Here is a 19,160-nt window from a genome sequence, read left to right on the forward strand (position 1 = left end):
TCCCGTGGATAATTAATTTTTAAGTGCAATTTTTATCCATTTTTTTAATCAAATAATCAAATAAATTTTAATAAAAAAAATCCAAGTGCACACTTAATATGAGCACTTCAAAATTAAATGCATGGTAATGAAGGGTCATTAATTAATTAATTAATAGGATTAACTTTCTATGCTTAAATTTACTATAAGGGCCGTCGTGCCGAGTAAGGATTTCAACTCAAGGACGAAGATAGATTAAAAGTTATTAAGACACGAGTGGAAGAAAAATTAATTCTATAAATATTAATATATAGTGATAAATAATAAATTATAATAAATAAGTAAAAACCCAATTCATAGCATATCAATCAACTTAAGAAATTAATCTAAAAAAAATAAAAAATTAAACATGTAATTTGCTTACTCAAAGTAAATTAAAAAATAAATCAATATAAAGTGTTAAGAGTATGGCAATTTACACAAGATGAATTAAAACAATGCAACATAAAATTAAAGAACAGGAAAAATAGAAGAAGATAGAGAATTCAGTAGTTAACACTTAGGCTTGTTTGGAGTCAACACCAAATAAAAGAAAACCACAATGTATATATCAGCACGTAAGGTTGGCATTGAGTTGGCATCATGACCATTGAGACAATGTCATTAAAAATAAAATTTTCCTTCTGCTTCCCACATCAATAATATATCTAGAAAGTTGCCTTGATTACATTTATTAAAAAAATTATTTTGAATTTACTTTCTGGGTCCGTTTGGAATCCGTTTATTTTACTGAAATTGATTTTTTTTTTTTTTTGTTAAAAGTACTATAAATAAAAATAAAAGTTAACTGAAATAATACAGTTAAACTCATGAATAGTATTAAAAAGTGCAGTGAAATTCATAAATAGTAACAAAAATAAGTTAAATAGTAAAATAAGCCGATAACTAAGAGGCAAATTTTTTACGTAAATCAAGGTTTTTTTTTTTTTTTTTGGGTTTAAGAATCACTTTATAATCAACCATTTCATGGCATCTAAAAAACCATACATCAACACTCGGATTACAAAAAATGGCAGCTTGGATAACTCTGGACGCATAAAATATTTTTGTGTCGGCGCCTCTGGTTTCTGAAAATGAATGCCTACTTTACCCACCAAGTCCATCACCGGTTTGGCGGTTTCCTTTAATGCTTACCACTTATCAGTTATCATCCAAAAGCAAAAAAAAAAAAAAAAAAACAAAACAAAAAAAAACTAGTTTAACCCGGCTGGGGCAACCCTTTGGCCTTTTACCCTTATCTTAATAGGGCATTGAATTTGAGGATATATTAATAATTTATACGTATAACATACGGAGTTAGTTTAATATCATGGTTGTCGATCAAGTACCTTTGAAGATCATTGTACGTTTTCATTGGTATGGACCTGATCACTATATTCCCTACAAATCATTTGCCCACCAAAGGATTAATTTATCGCATTCGATGTTGTTAATTGCATTTAAGTATAAAATATAGAAATTTTTTTTTTTTTTTAGAATACAGTATTTTAACACATACATGGGAAGAGAGGGAAAAATGTTTTAAAGAAACTAACAATGATGTATTACATCTTTTAAAACTTTAAACAATATTATATCTTTAATATATATTTTTTATTGAATGCAAATTTTGACGAATCCACAATTTAGACTACATTTTTCTCTTATTGATTATTATACATTTCATGCTTGTAAAATTTCAAGATGATGGAAACTAATAGCCATCTCATCTATGAAAAGTTTAATTTTTAAGTTTTTATATTTTAAAAATCTGCGTAAATGATGAGTTTATAGATCAAATAATAAATAATATCCTATTCACTTGATATTTAATATTCGTGTTAGAAGATAGAGAACATATAATTCAATAATGAGATTTTTAAAATATTAATTCTTTAAAAGTTATCTAGTGATAAAAAAAATATATTAATTCTTTAAAAGTTATCCAATGATAAAAAAAAATGTTTAAAATTATACTAGATGCAACTTCATCTAACAAAAGTCAAATGCTTGCCTTGTAGATGATTTCGGAGTATTTTTAATTTGTAGATTTTTATTTTATAAAGGATAAAATGGTTTTAGACCGTCCTACGGATGAGAATTTTTGAACAGGCCATGGCCACTTGTTTTGTATAAAGTATAAACCACAATAACTCAGAGATGCGGCAGTACCCAATTCAATAGCCTATAAAGTCAGTACAACGTGTAATTGTGGTTAAAGCTGAAACGCATGCAAAAGCAGTTGATGGTCAAGTGAACGTTAACTTCTTCCACATTCTTATAACACCATAAGGTTTCTTCAATTTCAGTAGTGAGTCTAGTGACTAAAGGCCAAGCTTTCAAACTCTATCAAAACTCAGAATAAGCTTCATAGTTTAGAACAATGTGTATAGGTGCGTTTGCTTGGCAAGCCCACCCGCTATACCCCTTTCTTCTCTTGCAAAATAGAGATGAATATCACAACAGGCAAGCTTATTAATTTTGGTTTATCATTTATTTTTCTTTCTATACTTTGGTTTAAACATCAGTATAATGAGATCGGTATTTTTTGTGTGCTTGAAGGCCTACAGAACCATTGGCTTGGTGGGAAGGTTGTGAGATACTAGGAGGTAGAGATGAGGTTGCAGGAGGCACATGGTTGGCTTGTTCAAGAGGAGGGAGGGTGGCTTTTATAACAAACGTGTTGGAGCTTCATACTCTCCCCGAGGCAAAGAGTCGTGGAGACCTGCCTGTGCTTTTCTTAGAGGTATACATGTGGCCGACCTTCGTTGTGAATCATGATTAGTCTGTTAAGAATCCATAACATACTCCAAAGTTTTGGATTTAAGAGTTTTGGGTGTAATAAAACAAAAGATACTCCTACAGCTAAATAAACCTAATGACTAATCATTTTATCTACTAATCTTGTCTGTAAAACAAGGACTCCTTATCCACTTCTTAAAAAGGGAAATTGCTAAATAGTAAATTCTGACTTCTTGACATTCACTCAAGGAGAAAAAACTTGGCTGCCCCTTTGTTATTGACTCAATTTCGTAGTTGGTTCACTTTTTATTTCTAACATGTAATGATTGCAGAGCACAAAGACTCCCAAGGAGTTTGCAGCGGAACTGATTAAAGAGGCCCATCAATACAACGGATTCAACCTTATTGTGGCTGATATCTCTTCCAAAACCATGTTTTATGTCTCCAACAGGCCGAAAGGAGAACCCACTCTCATGCAGGAGGTTTCTCCGGGCATTCACGTGCTTTCAAATGCAAAGCTTGACTCCCCATGGCATAAGGTTAGAACAGAACATGTACTCTTTTTATTCAAAATAGAACAAACACAATGGAAAAGGAAAAATACATACTGCCAAATTGGCTACTAACATTAGCATTTTTTATAATAACATTATAGGATGGACAAGACAAGAAGAAGAAAAAAATTCAACATAGTTTAGGCAACTTAAAAAACAAGTTATACGCAGAAAATGACGAATGATTTAAGAAGCCTCAATAAGCTGAACAATACAAATAATGTAGCTTAAATATGAAGATATTTCTTCCCTACGTACCATGGATTATTGTTTCTTATAGCATGGTTTGAAAATAAGATTTGCAACGTGTTTCATTCTTAATCTCCAACACACCAGAACAAAAGAACACTTCCTATATCTGGATCAGTATATGTCAGCAGATTCATCCAGCAGAGCCGGAGTATTATCCTGCATACTACATTGTTTAACCCTAAAATGACACGTATAACCAAATAAACAATAAACAATAAACTTTTGCCTTTTTCTTTTTTATATTCTGCAGGCTCAACGCTTAGGACTGAGTTTTAAGGAACGGCTTGCTAAACATGGCAAGGGTGAGATACCTTTGAAGGAGATGGTTGAGAAGCTAATGAGGGACACAGTTAAAGCTGATGAAAGCAAATTACCTCATATTTGTTCCCTAGACTGGGAGTTCAAACTAAGCTCCATATTCGTAGAAGTTGACACCCCACTGGTAAATATTGTTAGTTAATATACAATTCCCACCCTGGGAATTTCTAAGTTTTACTCATCCCTCTATCTTCTGATGTACAGGGACTTTATGGCACTAGGAGCACTGCCGCATTAACCATAAAAGCCAGTGGGGAAGTTAGCTTTTATGAGATGCATCTTGACAAGGACACATGGAAGGAAAAAACTGTAAATTACCATATTCAGAGGCTGAAGTCATAAATGGAGAGAAAGCAACTGAAAGACAGCACCTGAATAAGAGATTGCCCATCTATTTACTCATATGTATGCAGTAAGCCACTTGGTTGATGTATTTTGTAAATGCATAAATAAAGGCCTAACATAGGCATATTTATATCATAACATACTCCCAAAACCATTAATCAAATTAAGAAGGCAATTAACTACTAACAATAATCAAATTAGAATACAATCAATCATGGATCTTGTGTTCAGAAACTTAGCTATGGAAGTGCCTTTTCTGCGGGGTTGGGGGAAACCCTAGGGGAATTGCACATATGGAAACACTGAGTCAAGCAGACAAGTTGATTGATTGTGTCTATGGTAGGAATCTTTTGCACCAAGAAACCAGAAACTTGAACAATGAAAATGAATTGCATAAATGCAGTAATCCAATTTAGCCATCACTGTCCTGGTGATACAACCTGTTCCATAAGTGTGGGTGCATTTGGTAGTCTCTGCCATTACTGACAAACCAATGATATGGGCACCATTTGATTGGAATATGAGAATCTGGAAGTTATTAGAGGTACCCAGTGTAACACAGATTATGAAGATAAAATAGAGAAAGAAAAGCAATAATTTTTTTCCTTGCTGAGTAAAAGAAAAATGCCTATCTCTAAATTACCATTTTGAAATATTAGACACTGTAATAAATATAAAAATTATCAAAACATGTGTAGTAAATTGGTCTAAAACAAAAGAAATCTTTAGAATTATCCAAATTTTATGAATACGGTTTTGGGGAAACTGAAGAGACTAACCATTCACAAGAATGAAACAATTACTAGATATATATATCCCTCATTACAGTCAATTGTAATTATAGAAATACAGGCGTTCATAAAATAAACCAAGACATAAACTAGCAAATAGCAATCTACAATCCTATGTGTGCAATGAAACACACTTTCAAAAAAAACTTGATAAACTCAACTTATATACTGTATGAAATTACAATGACATCGTTTTACTTCACCTTAGTTGCTTGTATATTGTAAACTATATGGTGTAAATGTAACTGCAGTTGTGTTCTTCTCATGTTTAAATGTGTTTATTGCATCAATTAATTAAATTGTAATTCTTAAATTAAGACTTTGTGATGTCTTATCTTTGAAAGAAAGATGCAAATATATGTGGTATCGCTCATCAAAAACAAAAATATCCATGGTCTCTTATCTTTGATACAGATAACATCTCAACCCCTACCCCCTTCAAAACAAAGAAATTAAACAAAAAAAGAAAAAAAAGAAGAAAAAAAAGGAGAGGATAAGGAGCATAAATAATTACAGTAGAAGCTAGAGTAATTTTAAAAACCTAACCTTTTATCTCTTTCAAATTGCAACAACCATGATGTTGTTTCTCTATCCAACTTGAATCCTGCCAGCTCTGCCTCCTTACAGACCTCCTTACACTTGGCCAGCCTCCCAGAAATCATGTAAATTTTAATCATGTCCCGGTATATGTCATATGTGGGAGAGAAGCCTGCTTCTTTAAGCTTCGAAAAGTATCTTACAGCTCTTGAGAGATCATTCAAAGCAACGAAAAGCCTAATTACCACACGATAAGCTGGAAGATCAATGAGACAGTTAGAAGCCTCCATTTCCCAAACCACAGCCAATGCCTCCCTGTACTTCTTCTCTGAATAACGGCTATGAATCAAAGTAGTGTACAATACAACACTTGGATCGCGCCCAGATTGTTTGAACCAATTAAACAGACTCTCTACAATTTCAAATTTCCTAAGCTTAATGCAAACTTTCATGATAGCAGTACAGTCCTGTTGGCTTAAACTGAAATCCTCTCTTTCCCCAAGTTCATCCAGTAAGGCTACAACAAGCATTTGTTTATCCGGGTGCTTCCCAAGCTCCAATATTAACTTTGCATAAACACTAGAATCCAACATTCTTTTACCATCCTTGGCTACCAAAAGAACCTTCCTTGCAAGACGCAAGCTTCCTCCTCTAATGAACCCTCTCACCATTGCCTCGATCACACCCCGACTCGCCAAAGAAGTGAACTTTTCTAAATTGAATGGCATCTTCAGCTCATGATTCCTTGCCAGGACCTCAACTGTCGAAGCCAATACCCGATCATCCGGGAAAAGCTGAGGTTGTTTCTGAGCCCAACAGAATGTCTGTAAAGCTCTCTCAGGAAGACCCATGTGACCCAATTCCCGAATTGTTAATGACAAGGATCCTTTCCTTAAAAATCTAGCCCACTTGTTGAGAATGACAGACACATCTGCCTCTGAACTAAGGCTTCTAATTTCTCTGGCTATACCAATAAGAACACCAGGATTTTTGTACACTTTGTTGGATAAGGATACACGTGAAGAAACTGCCATTGGAGAAACTAATTTAACATTATTCTTTGGTGTAGGAAGTCCTATAGGTCTAAGCTTATGGGGAAGCGGGAGTGGAAGTGGCCTTTCTCTATTCAACTTTCCAGGTTTCTGAGGTATTCTCCCTTGGAAAAGGGATGAAATAGCTTCAATCTCATCTGAATCCCAAACAATACCATCTTCTCCGTCTCCTTCTTGGTTATGTTCTTCTTCTTCTTCTTCTTGGGTATCTTCTTCTACTGCCAAGTGAGGTTTTTGACTATTTATCAAATCAGTTAGAGATGGGTCAGTGGGGCTTTTGCTTTTGTTGGCCTTCTTCAAGAATAAATTAACACCAAAGTCCGGAGGAAGCTTGGTGCGCCGTGGATACTGAAGGTTCTTGGGCAATCTTCTCCTAGTACTTGAATGGGCAGAGGCCATCAAAGCTACCCTGCCATTTCTTCCCCATGAGATGGGATATAGACTAATGGTAGAGAATGTGCAATCCATTGTTTGGAAAATTGGAGGGGTGTGTGTGTGAGAGAGTTTGAAGATGTGTTGGTGTTAAACTACTTAGACGCATTTCGATGTCACTGAGAAATTTCAGCAAACACCTGGTGTGCTTGGAGAGGTTTTTTCATAAGCAAATACCGACAGGGTAATCATTCCCGTGCTTTCCGTTTTCTCTTTCCTAAAACACTGTTGCTTGTTACTTATTAGTTACTGGATCGTCCCCAAAAGCTAATTTCCTAACCACATCACATCAGGAAGCCCATAAAGCTCATCAGGTTAATCACTTTTTGTTCATTTGTCAATCATGTTAAGAAGGCCCGGAGGATTTAGTCTCACACTCCGCAAGCCCAATGGACCAAAATACAAAGTAAAATAAAGGTTATCCTGTGTCTCCTTTCTTAAGCTTTTAGGATCACAACTCGCAAAGTCACGCGATGCGTGAAAAAATGTTGTAAGTTAAATAGTACATGCGTTATTTAAAAGAATATAATGTAAAATTTAGGGTCCAATTAATCCAAAATGGACCGAATTGACTTAAGTAGATTAAGCTGGATCAAATAGACTAAATTTCCTAACCACATCACATCAGGAAGCCCATAAAGCTCATCAGGTTAATCACTTTTTGTTCATTTGTCAATCATGTTAAGAAGGCCCGGAGGATTTAGTCTCACACTCCGCAAGCCCAATGGACCAAAATACAAAGTAAAATAAAGGTTATTCTGTGTCTCCTTTCTTAGGCTTTTAGGGTCACAACTCGCAAAGTCACGCGATGCGTGAAAAAATGTTGTAAGTTAAATAGTACATGCGTTATTTAAAAGAATATAATGTAAAATTTAGGGTCCAATTAATCCAAAATGGACCGAATTGACTTAAGTAGATCAAGCTGGATCAAATAGACTAAATTGAACCGATATGGACCAAAATATTATGCTGATGTGGCTCAAATGGAGTATAACAATAATAAATAATGCACTCCAGGTTTTAGGTTTGTCATACTTTATATTAAAATAAAAGTTAATTAAGAGAACACCATGATGAACCCTAGATGCAGAGCACTCAAGCAATAGGGAAGTGCTATTGTACACAACTGTAAAGATGTAATTAGTCACGTTTAAAGTTCATACTTCATAATACTCTTCACCTTCTCATTATTTCAGAATTGCAAAAAGTAAACTGTAGGAGTCAATCGTGTTTTTTCAAGCTCATGTTCATCAACCGAAAGGGAAAGAGGGGAGAAATATGCCTCATCTCTGTGTGCATTTCTATATTTTCTGGGCTCTGATGGCTTTGTAAAATTCATCAGCAACACAACCAGACACCATCTATTAAATACAGACCATGACCCTCTAATTTGCCACAACACTACTGCTAGTCACAACCATCACATCACGGTTGCAGCCATGACACATCCATCTTAAATGACGAGAAAGTTTATATAATTGCTCAACGTTCTAATTCCTGTTTCTCTCGCAAAAGTTAGAAAGGGTCTCGCTACCCTCTCTGCCTTTTGCCTGTAGAATTGTTGGTCCCTCCTGTACTGGAGGAGTCTGGGTTCTCTAGAGGTAACAAGTTTATCTCAGAGCTTGTGGTTTGTTCCTTTCGTGGGTTCCTGGGAAACACCTCTTTCTTTCTTTCTTTCCTCTCTGTTTCCCTGTGGGGTCCTGTTTTCGTAGTCCCCCTTGTACTCTATCTTTTCTCCTTTTTATCTCCTGATGGAGGAGCTAACAAGTACCTGGAATAACCTCTCCCTAAACGAGAGAGAAGGCTCAAAATTTACTCTCCAAACCCAACATAGGTCTGTGGAGTTTATTATTGCAGCAAAATTTCTGACTAAACGTGTGTTGAATATGGAAGCCGTGGCAAAAACCTTTAGGCAACTATGGAGATCCACTGAGGGTTTCAAGTTGAGGAAACTTGATGACCATTTGATCTTGTTTGTGTTCAAGAAAAAAGGAGACCTGGACCGGGTTCTTCAGAGTGAACCTTGGTCTTTTGATAAAAACCTGGTAGTCTTACAACGTTATGACCAAGATGATCCAGTTAAGGATCTAAAGTTTGATCGGGCTATGTTCTGGGTCCAAGTTCACGACATTCCGATCTGATATATGTCTAGAGAAGTTGCTGAATCTATTTGTGAGTCGGTTGGTGTTGTTTGTCATTCAAATGCAGGGGTGGAGGCGGATGGTGGCAGATTTATTCGGGTTAAAGTGAGCCTGGATATCTCCCTTCCCCTTTGCCGTGGATGGTTGATTACATTAGATAACGGAAAAAAGCATTGGGTTAGCTTCAAATATGAATGGCTCCCCAATATATGTTACTGGTGTGGTAGGTTGGACCATAACGATAAGGATTGTGCTCTATGGATTCAGAGCAAAGGCTCTCTTACAGAGGAGAATAGACAATATAACCAAGCGTTGAGAGCTTCTCCGTATAGGCCCCAAAAGTCTGTGATTTTTGTCCCGGGCTTCTATGAGAGAGCTGAGAATCCTAGGACGAGTTCCGGTGAGCCTACGGACGATCAGGTGATGCCAGAATTTTCTGGTCCTCCTCCGTCGACTGAGATGAACCCAGTAATGGTAATGGACACGCATGAAGAATCCAGTAAGGCTGATGCGACACCGGATGTGTCAGGTTCACGGGACGATAGAGACTTGACGTATGAGCCCCAGGCCGATCTCGGATTTTCCTCACCCTCAACTGTCATTTGTCAGGCTACTGAAGAGCGTGCTATCCCAAATGGTGATGTCTCTCTGCTGGCAGATTTGGAAGCCAGTCCAAAGCCGCCCAAATCAGATATGTTGCCAAAAAACACTGGCACATTTGCTGATGGTGACCCTTTTCTGGCCAAGCTCCAAGAAATTGATAATGACATAAAGAAATATGACCATGACCCGAGTTTCATGTCTCGTGTTTTGGGTGAGTCAGGCTCTGGCTTAGATGGGTTGGTGGCGGTACAGACTCGAAGTGAGAATGCAGCAGAGAAATCCTTGATAGTTGGGCCACAAGAAAATGGGCCTTACTCCCCTAAGCTAGTGGTTAACCGGCCCAACAAAAGACTTCCTCTTCAGGATCTATCTAATTCTAATGGGCAGCCTTTCAAAGCAAAGCCCAAAAGAACACCCAAGTTACAAAAGCCCATTGTATTTTCCAACTTGGCTTCTCCAGCTAACGCTAAAAAAAGAGAACACTCACCAGAAGAGACTTCCGATGCTCCAGCATTGAAAAAGAGAGGTGTAAGCTCCAATGCGTCTTCCTTCTCTGATATCCCATTGGCGGCGGCTACCTCTCAGCCCCGCCGTGAGCCATGAATTATTTAAGCTGGAACTTCCGGGGGCTTGGGAACCACCGGCGAGTTCGCGAGCTTTCAGAATTGGTGAAAGCTAAAGGTCCTAAGATAGTTTTTCTCATGGAAACGAAGAAGAAGAAGTCGTACCTTGAAAGGCTTCGGTGCCGCCTGAAGTTTGACAACCTGTTTATTGTGCCGCGTAGAAACTTGAGTGGCGGTCTAGCTTTGCTTTGGATGAACGATGTTAATCTGCATGTTCGCACTTTTTCTCCTCGGCATATCGACGCAGTTGTGAACCCAGGAATTGATGACGCTTGGCGCTTCACGGGGTTTTACGGAGCTCCCGAAGTGGCCAACCGGGAAGATTCTTGGTTAGTTCTTCGTCACCTTAGCTCTCAATTTATTTTACCTTGGGTTTGCATTGGGGATTTTAATGAAATCACAAAACTTAGTGAAAAACTGGGTGGGGCTATTCGGTCTGAATTTCAAATGCAAAATTTTAGGGATTGTTTGGATGTGTATGGTTTGAAGGACCTGGGTTACTCTGGTTTACCGTATACATGGTGTAACAGAAGGTTTGGGGGTCAAGTGGTTTGGGTCAGACTGGATAGAGCATTTGCGACCTCGGATTGGTTGTTAAAATTCCCAACGGCCCGCCTCCATCATTTATCGGCTTCATCCTCTAACCATAAACCTATCTGGCTTTGTCTAGATAATATTCGAAATCATTTTTTTAGACCCGGGAAGCCTTTCCGGTTCAAGGCTATGTGGCTCAAGGATGTGAGATGCGAAGGAGTTGTTCATTCGGCTTGGGAGGAGGTTGTTCAGGGGGACTTGATGGGGAAAGTCATCAAGAAGGTCGAAAATTGTCAAGCTCAGTTACAGTTATGGGACAAAAATGTGTTTGGCAATGTTCGTCGAATTTTAGCTCGGAAAAAAATTGAGTTAGTTGAGGCTGAAGCTGACTCCATGGCTGGTAGAGGAAACTCTAGATTACAAGGGCTCTCTGATGAAATTAAGAAGCTCATGGACCTGGAGGAGGGTATGTGGAATCAACGATCCAAGGTTGATTAGTTGAAGTATGGGGATATGAATACGAAATATTTTCACTGCCGTGCAACAGAAAGAAACAAAAGAAATCTTATAGCAGGTCTTGAAAATGAGTTTGGAGAATGGGTTGAAGACGAGAAGTGTATTGGGGATATTCTGAATTCTTATTTTTCCTCCCTGTTTACATCGGCAAATCCCAATGTCTTTGAACCAGTTCTAGAGGGGGTGGAAACAAGGTTCTCGAACTCCATGAACGAGGAGTTGCTCAAACCTTTTGTAGCAGAGGAAGTCAGGGTGGCGTTGAGTTAGATGGATGCAGATACGGCCCCAGGCCCCGACGGTCTCCCTCCTCTCTTTTATAAGCAATTTTGGGATAAGGTGGGAGGGGAAGTCACAGGGGCAGTCCTATTCGCCCTAAATTCTGGTTCTTTTCCTAAGTCCATAAATCATACCTATATAACTCTTATTCCAAAAATTCAGAGTCCTAGGAAGGTTACCGATTTTCGGCCCATTAGCTTGAGCAATGTGCTGTACAAGCTTATTGCAAAGGTGCTGGCAAATCGCCTGAAACCCCTGCTGCCCCAACTTATTTCTGAAACTCAAAGCGCCTTCATGTCAGAGAGACTTATTACGGACAATATTTTGGTTGCTCATGAAACTCTCCACTACTTGAAGTTAAAAAGGTCTGGTAAAATGGGCTACATGGCACTGAAATTAGACATGCGAAAAGCATACGACCGAGTTGAATGGAAGTTTCTTGAACAGATCATGGAAAAAATGGGTTTCGCCTCGAAATGGATCAACCTTGTTTCTGCTTGTACCCGTTCAGTGTCTTTCTTTATTATGTTGAATGGGCAACCCCATGGTCTTATCCATCCTACCAGAGGCCTTCGCCAGGGCGACCCCTTGTCTCCTTACTTATTCTTACTGGTTACTGAAGGTCTCCATGCTCTTTTCAGTAAGGCTGAAGCTAAAGGCGATATTAGTGGCGTCTCCCTCTGCCCAGCGGGTCCTCGGATTTCTCATTTGTTGTTCGCTGATGACAGCTTAGTCTTTTGCAGAGCTACTGTCCCTGAGTGTGTTAAACTCCAATCTATCCTGTATAATTATGAAGAGGCATCGGGTCAAAGTATTAATAGGGGTAAAACAAATATTTTTTTCAGCTCTAATACTTCGCACCAAACTCGGGTAGCTATCATGAGCTTCTTGGGGATTTCGTCTACCCAAAGCTTCGAACAATATTTGGGCCTCCCTTCTTTGATCGGTCAGGAGAAGAAGAAGTCCTTTAGTGTAATTAAAGAAAGAATCTGGAAGAAGTTAAAGGGATGGAAAGAAAAATTATTATCACAAGCGGGGCGGGAAATTCTTATAAAAGCTGTAGTGCAGGCTATTCCGACATACACTATGTCTTGCTTCAAGCTCCCAAAAGGCTTGATAAAGGAAATTGAGGTGCTGATAAGGAAGTTCTGGTGGGGCTATAGAGGGGAGCAAAAGAAAATCCATTGGTTGAGCTGGGAAAAACTTTGTCTCCCTAAGGGAGAGGGTGGAATGGGGTTTAGGGAGCTAAGCAAGTTCAATGATTCCCTTTTGGCTAAACAGGTCTGGAGGTTAAATTCCCATACTGATTCTCTCTTTTATAAAGTGTTTAAAGCTAAGTTTTTCCCCGATTGCTCCATCATGGAATGTGTTAATTCAAATAAGGGATCTTTTGCTTGGAAGAGCTTGTTGCAAGCTAGACACGTGTTAGGCTTGGGCATGATTTGGAGGGTTGGTAACGGCGAGTCTATAGTAATCAGACGCGATATGTGGCTGCCTAGAACTTTTGCCCCAAAGGTGGTTTCTCCGGCCTCTGTTCTGCCCCCAGATTCACGGGTCTGTGACCTTATAGACCAAGCATCTCATACATGGAAGAAGGGGCTGATTGCCCGGGAGTTTCTATCACACGAAGCATGTCTGATTGTTGGCCTGCCTTTAAGCCTTCAAGCTACCCCGAACAGGCAAGTCTGGTTGCCTTCAGCTAATGGTGAATTCTCAACCCGATCTGCCTATCAACTCCTAGCCACCTCTGGCCGGGCTGCCAATCCATCAACCTCGTCTAACAGTCATGGAAAATCCTTGTGGAAGGGTATTTGGAATATCCAGGCCCCTCAAAAGGTGAAACATTTACTATGGAGGGCAGCAAATGAATCTATTCCCACTATGCTCAATTTGTGGAAGAGGAGGGTGGTTAATGTAGCTTGCTGTCCAATGTGTAAGGCAGATCCTGAAGACACAATCCATGCCCTGTGGGGCTGTAGTTCTCTCTCAGCAATTTGGTATCCTCTTGAAGAGCTGAAGAAGATAGTAAGGCTTAAATTTGGCGTGTTCTCTGATTTGTTGGAAGTGGTGTTCAGTAGGCAAAGTTGTGTTGATGTGGAGGTGTTGGCCATGATGTTTTGGTTAATATGGAATAATAGAAATGCTAAAAGATGTGGTGGGGAAATTATAGATAATCACTTGATAAGGTCTAAGGCAGAAAGTTTGATCGCTGAATTCAGGTCAGCCCAAGTTACTCTCAGAAAGCCATCTGTTGCTGCAACTCGTGCTGTAAGGTGGATTCCACCTGAACCTCCATCATATAAGATCAACTTCGACGGGGCAGTCTTTAAGGAGCTGTGTAGTGCTGGTCTGGGTGTCATGGTGCGTGATTTTTCTGGCCATGTCATTGGTGCTCTAGCTGAAAAGATTCCACTCCCTAATGCAGTAGCAACGGTGGAGGCTTTAGCATGTAGAAGAGCTATGTTTTTTGCCAAGGAGCTTGGCCTCTTTGATTGTGTATTTGAGGGAGATGCCGAAGTCATAGTTAAGGCCATCCAGAGGGAAGATTCATCGCACCCAGAATACGGCCAAGTCCTTAGTGATGTTTTATTCCTAGCCGCTGACTTTTGTGTATGCACTTTTTCTCATGTAAAACGAGCAGGTAACTCAGTTGCCCACTTTCTTGCTAGACAGTGTATGTCTGGTGATGAGCTACAGGTATGGTCTGATTCCATTCCTGAGGATATAGCTCCTCTTGTTGCGCGTGAAGCGTTGTAATTTGTTTTCTTTTCTTCTTCAATATATTTCCTTGACCTTCGGGTCTGGTTTCTCAAAAAAAAAAAAAAAAAAAAAAACGTTCTAATTCCTGGCAGGCTTATGCAGGTCATTACTTCTTATGGCGAGCATATACATACAAATTCTCTGAAAATATGTTGTACTTGCCTGGCTTATAAATTAACATTCAACAAGAAATGGGAAATCCTTTTTATTAACAATCTCAATAACGGTGAACCCTGTTTATCATGATCACATTGAGCAGACAACAAAAACCCCACCATCCATTCTTCCCATTGATCTCCCCCAAGTAATCCTATTAGAAAAAAGAAGCTATAAGCACATTCAGCAATACATTTAATTTTATAAAGAAGAGGAAAACTTAAAGCAGTTTGACACCGGCTTCCGTCAAAGAATCAATGACAGCTTTGACCTTCCCATGATATCTCTGTTCTCTTTTTAAGTGGACAGCAACAGCTGGGATGTTTTTAAGCAGTAGGCGCTCCCCCAATATTTTTCCAATCTTTGCAGCAGCAGCCACATCCCGGGTAGTTTCCAAGCTTGGCCTCAAGGCCTTCTCCTGTGAGCTTGCAGCAGAGGCAACGGTGGCAGTTGGTGAATGTATCACCTGGGCACTCACGTACTTGTTTGTAAAGTGCATCTTCAGGACATAAGGCTTAAGATACTGTGTAATTCTTGGAGGCCTAACAGGTGGAGGAATAACCATTCTGTTTCACACATAAATCATAAGTTGAATCATAATATAGAACTGAGAACTTTTAATTACCTCAATTGCATACTCAAGAACATTATATAGATCCTTTAAAAAATGAACATCTATGGATAAAATATCACAAATGATTTGTTTTCCCTTGTGCTGGAATATATTACAACCAATAACTTGACTAGAAAATGATCAGAAAGCCAAAGAAGAATAACTTAAATCAAGATAATAATAATTTAAAAAAAAAAAAGGTTACATCATCCAATTATATGACCAACCCAACTTACACGAAGTCAATGATCAACTGCTTTCCAGATTTAAACCAAATAAATGGGAAAACATCTGAATTTTATATGGGAAGTGGTTTATAGGCCCCTTAGACACTGCACTCTAGGTAACTGAGCCTAATATCACTGGCTTGAGGTGGGGTATCAACATGATCTTAAAATGCCTCCTTATTCAGTGGAGAAACAAATGATTTCAGACCTAAGGAAACCATGATATTATATTCAGATACACTACTTCAATTTTCCTTCCTATTTTAAGTTTTATGAATTGTCTCTTCAATTTTGGACTAAAATGCTGATAAGACTGTCTTTCCCTTTCTGTTGAACAGAACACCAGACATGGAAGCTTTTACATCTACTACACCCATATTAAAGAGGGAACCTCCAGTGAAGAAAGGAAAACAATTTTAAGTAAAACTCAAATGATGAACAAGAGAAGCCTATTGAGCTCTAAACTTACACGCACAAACTCTCCCCATCCGATATAATTGTTAAGAAGAGAAGGAAAATAAAAATAAGTACACTACATTGCCTTATAGGCATTATATCTAGATAAGAGATTGCATGCTATATATTCTAAAGAACTTCACCTTATAGGCAAAACCTTCTCACCAAACCACATGCCAAATTCAATGCAATGTTCAAACCCTTACACAATAATACTTCTACCCATATGCTTTTCTGTTACCACAATTCTCTTGAAGCAATCAAATAAAAATGCTTACTGCTACTGCAAAAGATAAATGAACAACTGTTCCTGCCAATTTTACCAACATATTGTGAAACATGAAACATCAAGCATGATTTTTTTATTTATTTTAAGAATCAAACAGTGAAATTTGAATGTGAGATCTTCTGACTTCATATCTCCAAAGTCCATAATCAAGAACATTATACGAAGAACTGCCTTTTCCTCTTAAATTTAAAAAATTCCCAAAGTATCAGTCTAATATAAATGCTAACATCTTCATCTTTTCTTCATTTCTCACCAAACCCATACTATTTTTAACAACCAAACATCAATAATAACCTCAGACTAACCCAAAGCTCTAAATTTTTTACCCTTTCTAAATATCATTTCCTATTTATAGTGTATAACAAAAGGGTATATCTAATTCACAAAAAAAAAAAGAAAAAAGAAAAAAAGAAAAGTTATTTCATACAGTCAATTGGCCAAAAACAAAAAGTTTGAAAAACAAGATCTTTTAATCATCGCACATCAAGAAGACAAATTAAGGAAATGAATGTGCACAACCAGGGTTTTTTTTTTTTGAAGCTAATTAAAGATGGTGAGGATCCTAGTCCATGGAAGACCATGCCTAGGTGCAACCATAGCAGCAGCTTTCTGCTGATGACCAATGCCTAAGGGGCCGAAACAAGTGAGAAACTAATTGAGATGGGTTCAATTACAGCTTAACTTAAGTCCTAATGGGGTCCAAGTAACATCAGATAATACCCTTTCTTGGGTTACTGTGAGTTTAAGAGATTATATCTATTGGATCCTATACTTCCTGTCATCAAAATTTTGAACCCTTTTCCCTACATTATCTCCAAACCAAAAGGACAAGAGAGAATATTGAAATGGAGTATATCACAGAAAGTATATTAAATGCTAATTCTTTGTTGGTTGAGATTCAATACCCAAATCTCAGCAGTATGATTTCTCAATATTTTTTTTTTTAACTTTTTAATAATTCTTGTTGGGTTGCCACAAAGAACAAGCCCCCACATAATTCAACCAGTACCAAAAACATAAGCTTTGCTCAAAAATGTTTTCTAAACTTAAATTTCCACCAACTGATCAGGGCCGGCCCTTCCCTTAGGCGAGTTAGGCAATTGCCTAAGGCCCCCAAGTGGAAGGGGGCCCCAAAATTTTAGAAAAGAACCAACCGGGTAGTAGAGGAAAAAAAAAAATATATATATATATATATATATATATTTAGTTTCAAATGAATTACAAAAATAATCTGCCACATCCTTTTAACCAAAAAAAACAAAAAATTTGGTAAATCCTATTAAACATTGGTTCTAAACAAAATCATTGACCAAAAATCAACCAGATAAACTACAAATCCGATCTAAGAGATTAACCACAAAACAATCACAAATCAAAACAAATAAATCCACTCAAAACCCTAAAAATTTTACCTTTCTCTCTAGTCTCTGCTCTCCGCCTCTCTCTAGTCTCCAGTCTCCACTGTTCAGTCTCCAGCTGAACCACCTCAGCCTCTCTCTGATTCTCTGCTCTCCGCCTCTCTCAAGTCTCAACTGCTCACCTCACCTCAGGAATCAGGTATAAAATTATACATATTTGGGCACAGGGCACTGCATTTTATTTGTTAAGAACTTAAGATAACTTTGTTTGTTTGGGCCCTCCCTGCCTGGTTTTGTAACTTTGTTTATCACTTATCAGTTTATCATTATGGCTGCCTGGACCCTCCCTGGACTGGGCGTTAAGTTTGGGCCTTCAAGGTTTTTTTTTTTTTAAATTTTTTTGTTATTTTTTTATATTATTATTATTTTTTAAAGTCTGCATTTTTTTTTTTTTTAGTTATAGATAGGATTTGTTTTTTGTTTGTTTGTTTGTTTTTTTTTTTAAATTTTTTTTTTTGGGTGGGTGGGCCTTATTAATAAGTCTTGTGTCAGTGTTATGGCTGTGCTTAAATTTTTGTTATGCTTGTGCTTATTTTTTTTTTTCAATTTATGTAGCTTGAGATTGCTAAAAACTTGTTATTGTTCAGTGAAATTACAACAATACTTTTTATATAAATCAAGTTCTATTTCTCATTTGCTCTACACTTAAAAGTTATTTTTTTATTTTAGTCTTTATAAATATATTGTTTGATTAGAAATGTCTATTAGAAAATATATATTTGGATATGAAAAACTTAAAAAAAGAAGAAAAATTAATTGAGTCTCAAAAAGGATCAATGGATAAATTTGTTATTAATAATAAACAAAATATAACACAAAATTTAGATGAAAATATCACAAATGAGCAAAAAATTCACCAAAATAATTTAGAAGAAGATGATATTCAATTTTGCAATACAACAAATCTTGATAATGAACTTCAAAATAATTTAGAAGAAAATGAAAATAATTATGAAAAATATAATATAAAAATATTAAATAAACATTAATTTAATTAACATATAAGTATAAAAAAAATGCCCAATTTTTAGTTCTCACCTTAGGACCCAAAATGTCTAGGGCTACCCTTATTTCCCTCTCATCCTCTCTCTGCCTCAACCCACGTCACACCGTGCTCCATGGCTGATCACCAAGCTCTCCTTCTAAACCTCCATGGCTGGAGCTTTTTAAGCTTATCACCTCTAATCATGCATCACTACTGAAACCCAGCCAAAATCAAATCACGACCACCACCACGGTCAAAATCCAGCCAAAATCAAATCGCAACAAAAACCCAGAAGCCCACCAAATTACAAATCAAATCACACCTACCGAAATCAAAACACAAAAACAACCAAAATCACAAAATGAAAACACTGAAAGTGAACCCACCATTAAAAAAACATATATTGATTTTGTTATTATATTTTAGAAGAAGAATCATCTTGTTGAACTAATTTTAGATCCAAATTAATCAAACAAATAAATAAATAAACAAAAATCACACACCATAATCTGGTGAAGTCTC

The 19,160-nt window shown here is 37.4% G+C and overlaps 3 protein-coding genes across 4 annotated transcripts; 1 reads left to right on the forward strand and 2 right to left on the reverse strand.

The window, feature by feature from the left end:
* Positions 1–2,199: 2,199 nt before the first annotated feature.
* On the forward strand, positions 2,200–4,367 carry LOC126712579 (uncharacterized). Its single transcript, XM_050411954.1, has 5 exons — positions 2,200–2,484; positions 2,581–2,764; positions 3,093–3,299; positions 3,817–4,008; positions 4,089–4,367. Exons 1-5 carry the CDS (start codon positions 2,402–2,404, stop codon positions 4,224–4,226), a joined length of 804 nt encoding a protein of 267 aa, XP_050267911.1. The 5' UTR covers positions 2,200–2,401; the 3' UTR covers positions 4,227–4,367.
* A 16-nt stretch (positions 4,368–4,383) lies between these two features.
* LOC126712578 (pentatricopeptide repeat-containing protein At2g01860) lies at positions 4,384–7,353 on the reverse strand. Of its 2 annotated transcripts, none has more exons than XM_050411951.1 (2): positions 5,567–7,353; positions 4,384–4,711 (listed from the first exon to the last, which is right to left on the reverse strand). In XM_050411951.1, the coding sequence occupies exons 1-2, from the start codon at positions 7,075–7,077 to the stop codon at positions 4,642–4,644; spliced, it is 1,581 nt and encodes a 526-aa protein (XP_050267908.1). In that variant the 5' UTR covers positions 7,078–7,353; the 3' UTR covers positions 4,384–4,641. The 2 variants fall into 2 exon arrangements, with proteins under 2 accessions (XP_050267908.1, XP_050267909.1); XM_050411952.1 differs by having other exon boundaries at positions 4,384–4,757; positions 5,567–7,350.
* Positions 7,354–14,674: 7,321 nt separating this feature from the next.
* Positions 14,675–17,831, reverse strand: LOC126712580 (uncharacterized). Its single transcript, XM_050411955.1, has 2 exons — positions 17,648–17,831; positions 14,675–15,216 (listed from the first exon to the last, which is right to left on the reverse strand). Exon 2 carries the CDS (start codon positions 15,213–15,215, stop codon positions 14,871–14,873), a length of 345 nt encoding a protein of 114 aa, XP_050267912.1. The 5' UTR covers position 15,216; positions 17,648–17,831; the 3' UTR covers positions 14,675–14,870.
* Between the last annotated feature and the right edge of the window lie 1,329 nt (positions 17,832–19,160).

Source organism: Quercus robur, chromosome 2 (genome assembly GCF_932294415.1).
Source record: "Quercus robur chromosome 2, dhQueRobu3.1, whole genome shotgun sequence".
Lineage (NCBI taxonomy): Eukaryota > Viridiplantae > Streptophyta > Magnoliopsida > Fagales > Fagaceae > Quercus > Quercus robur.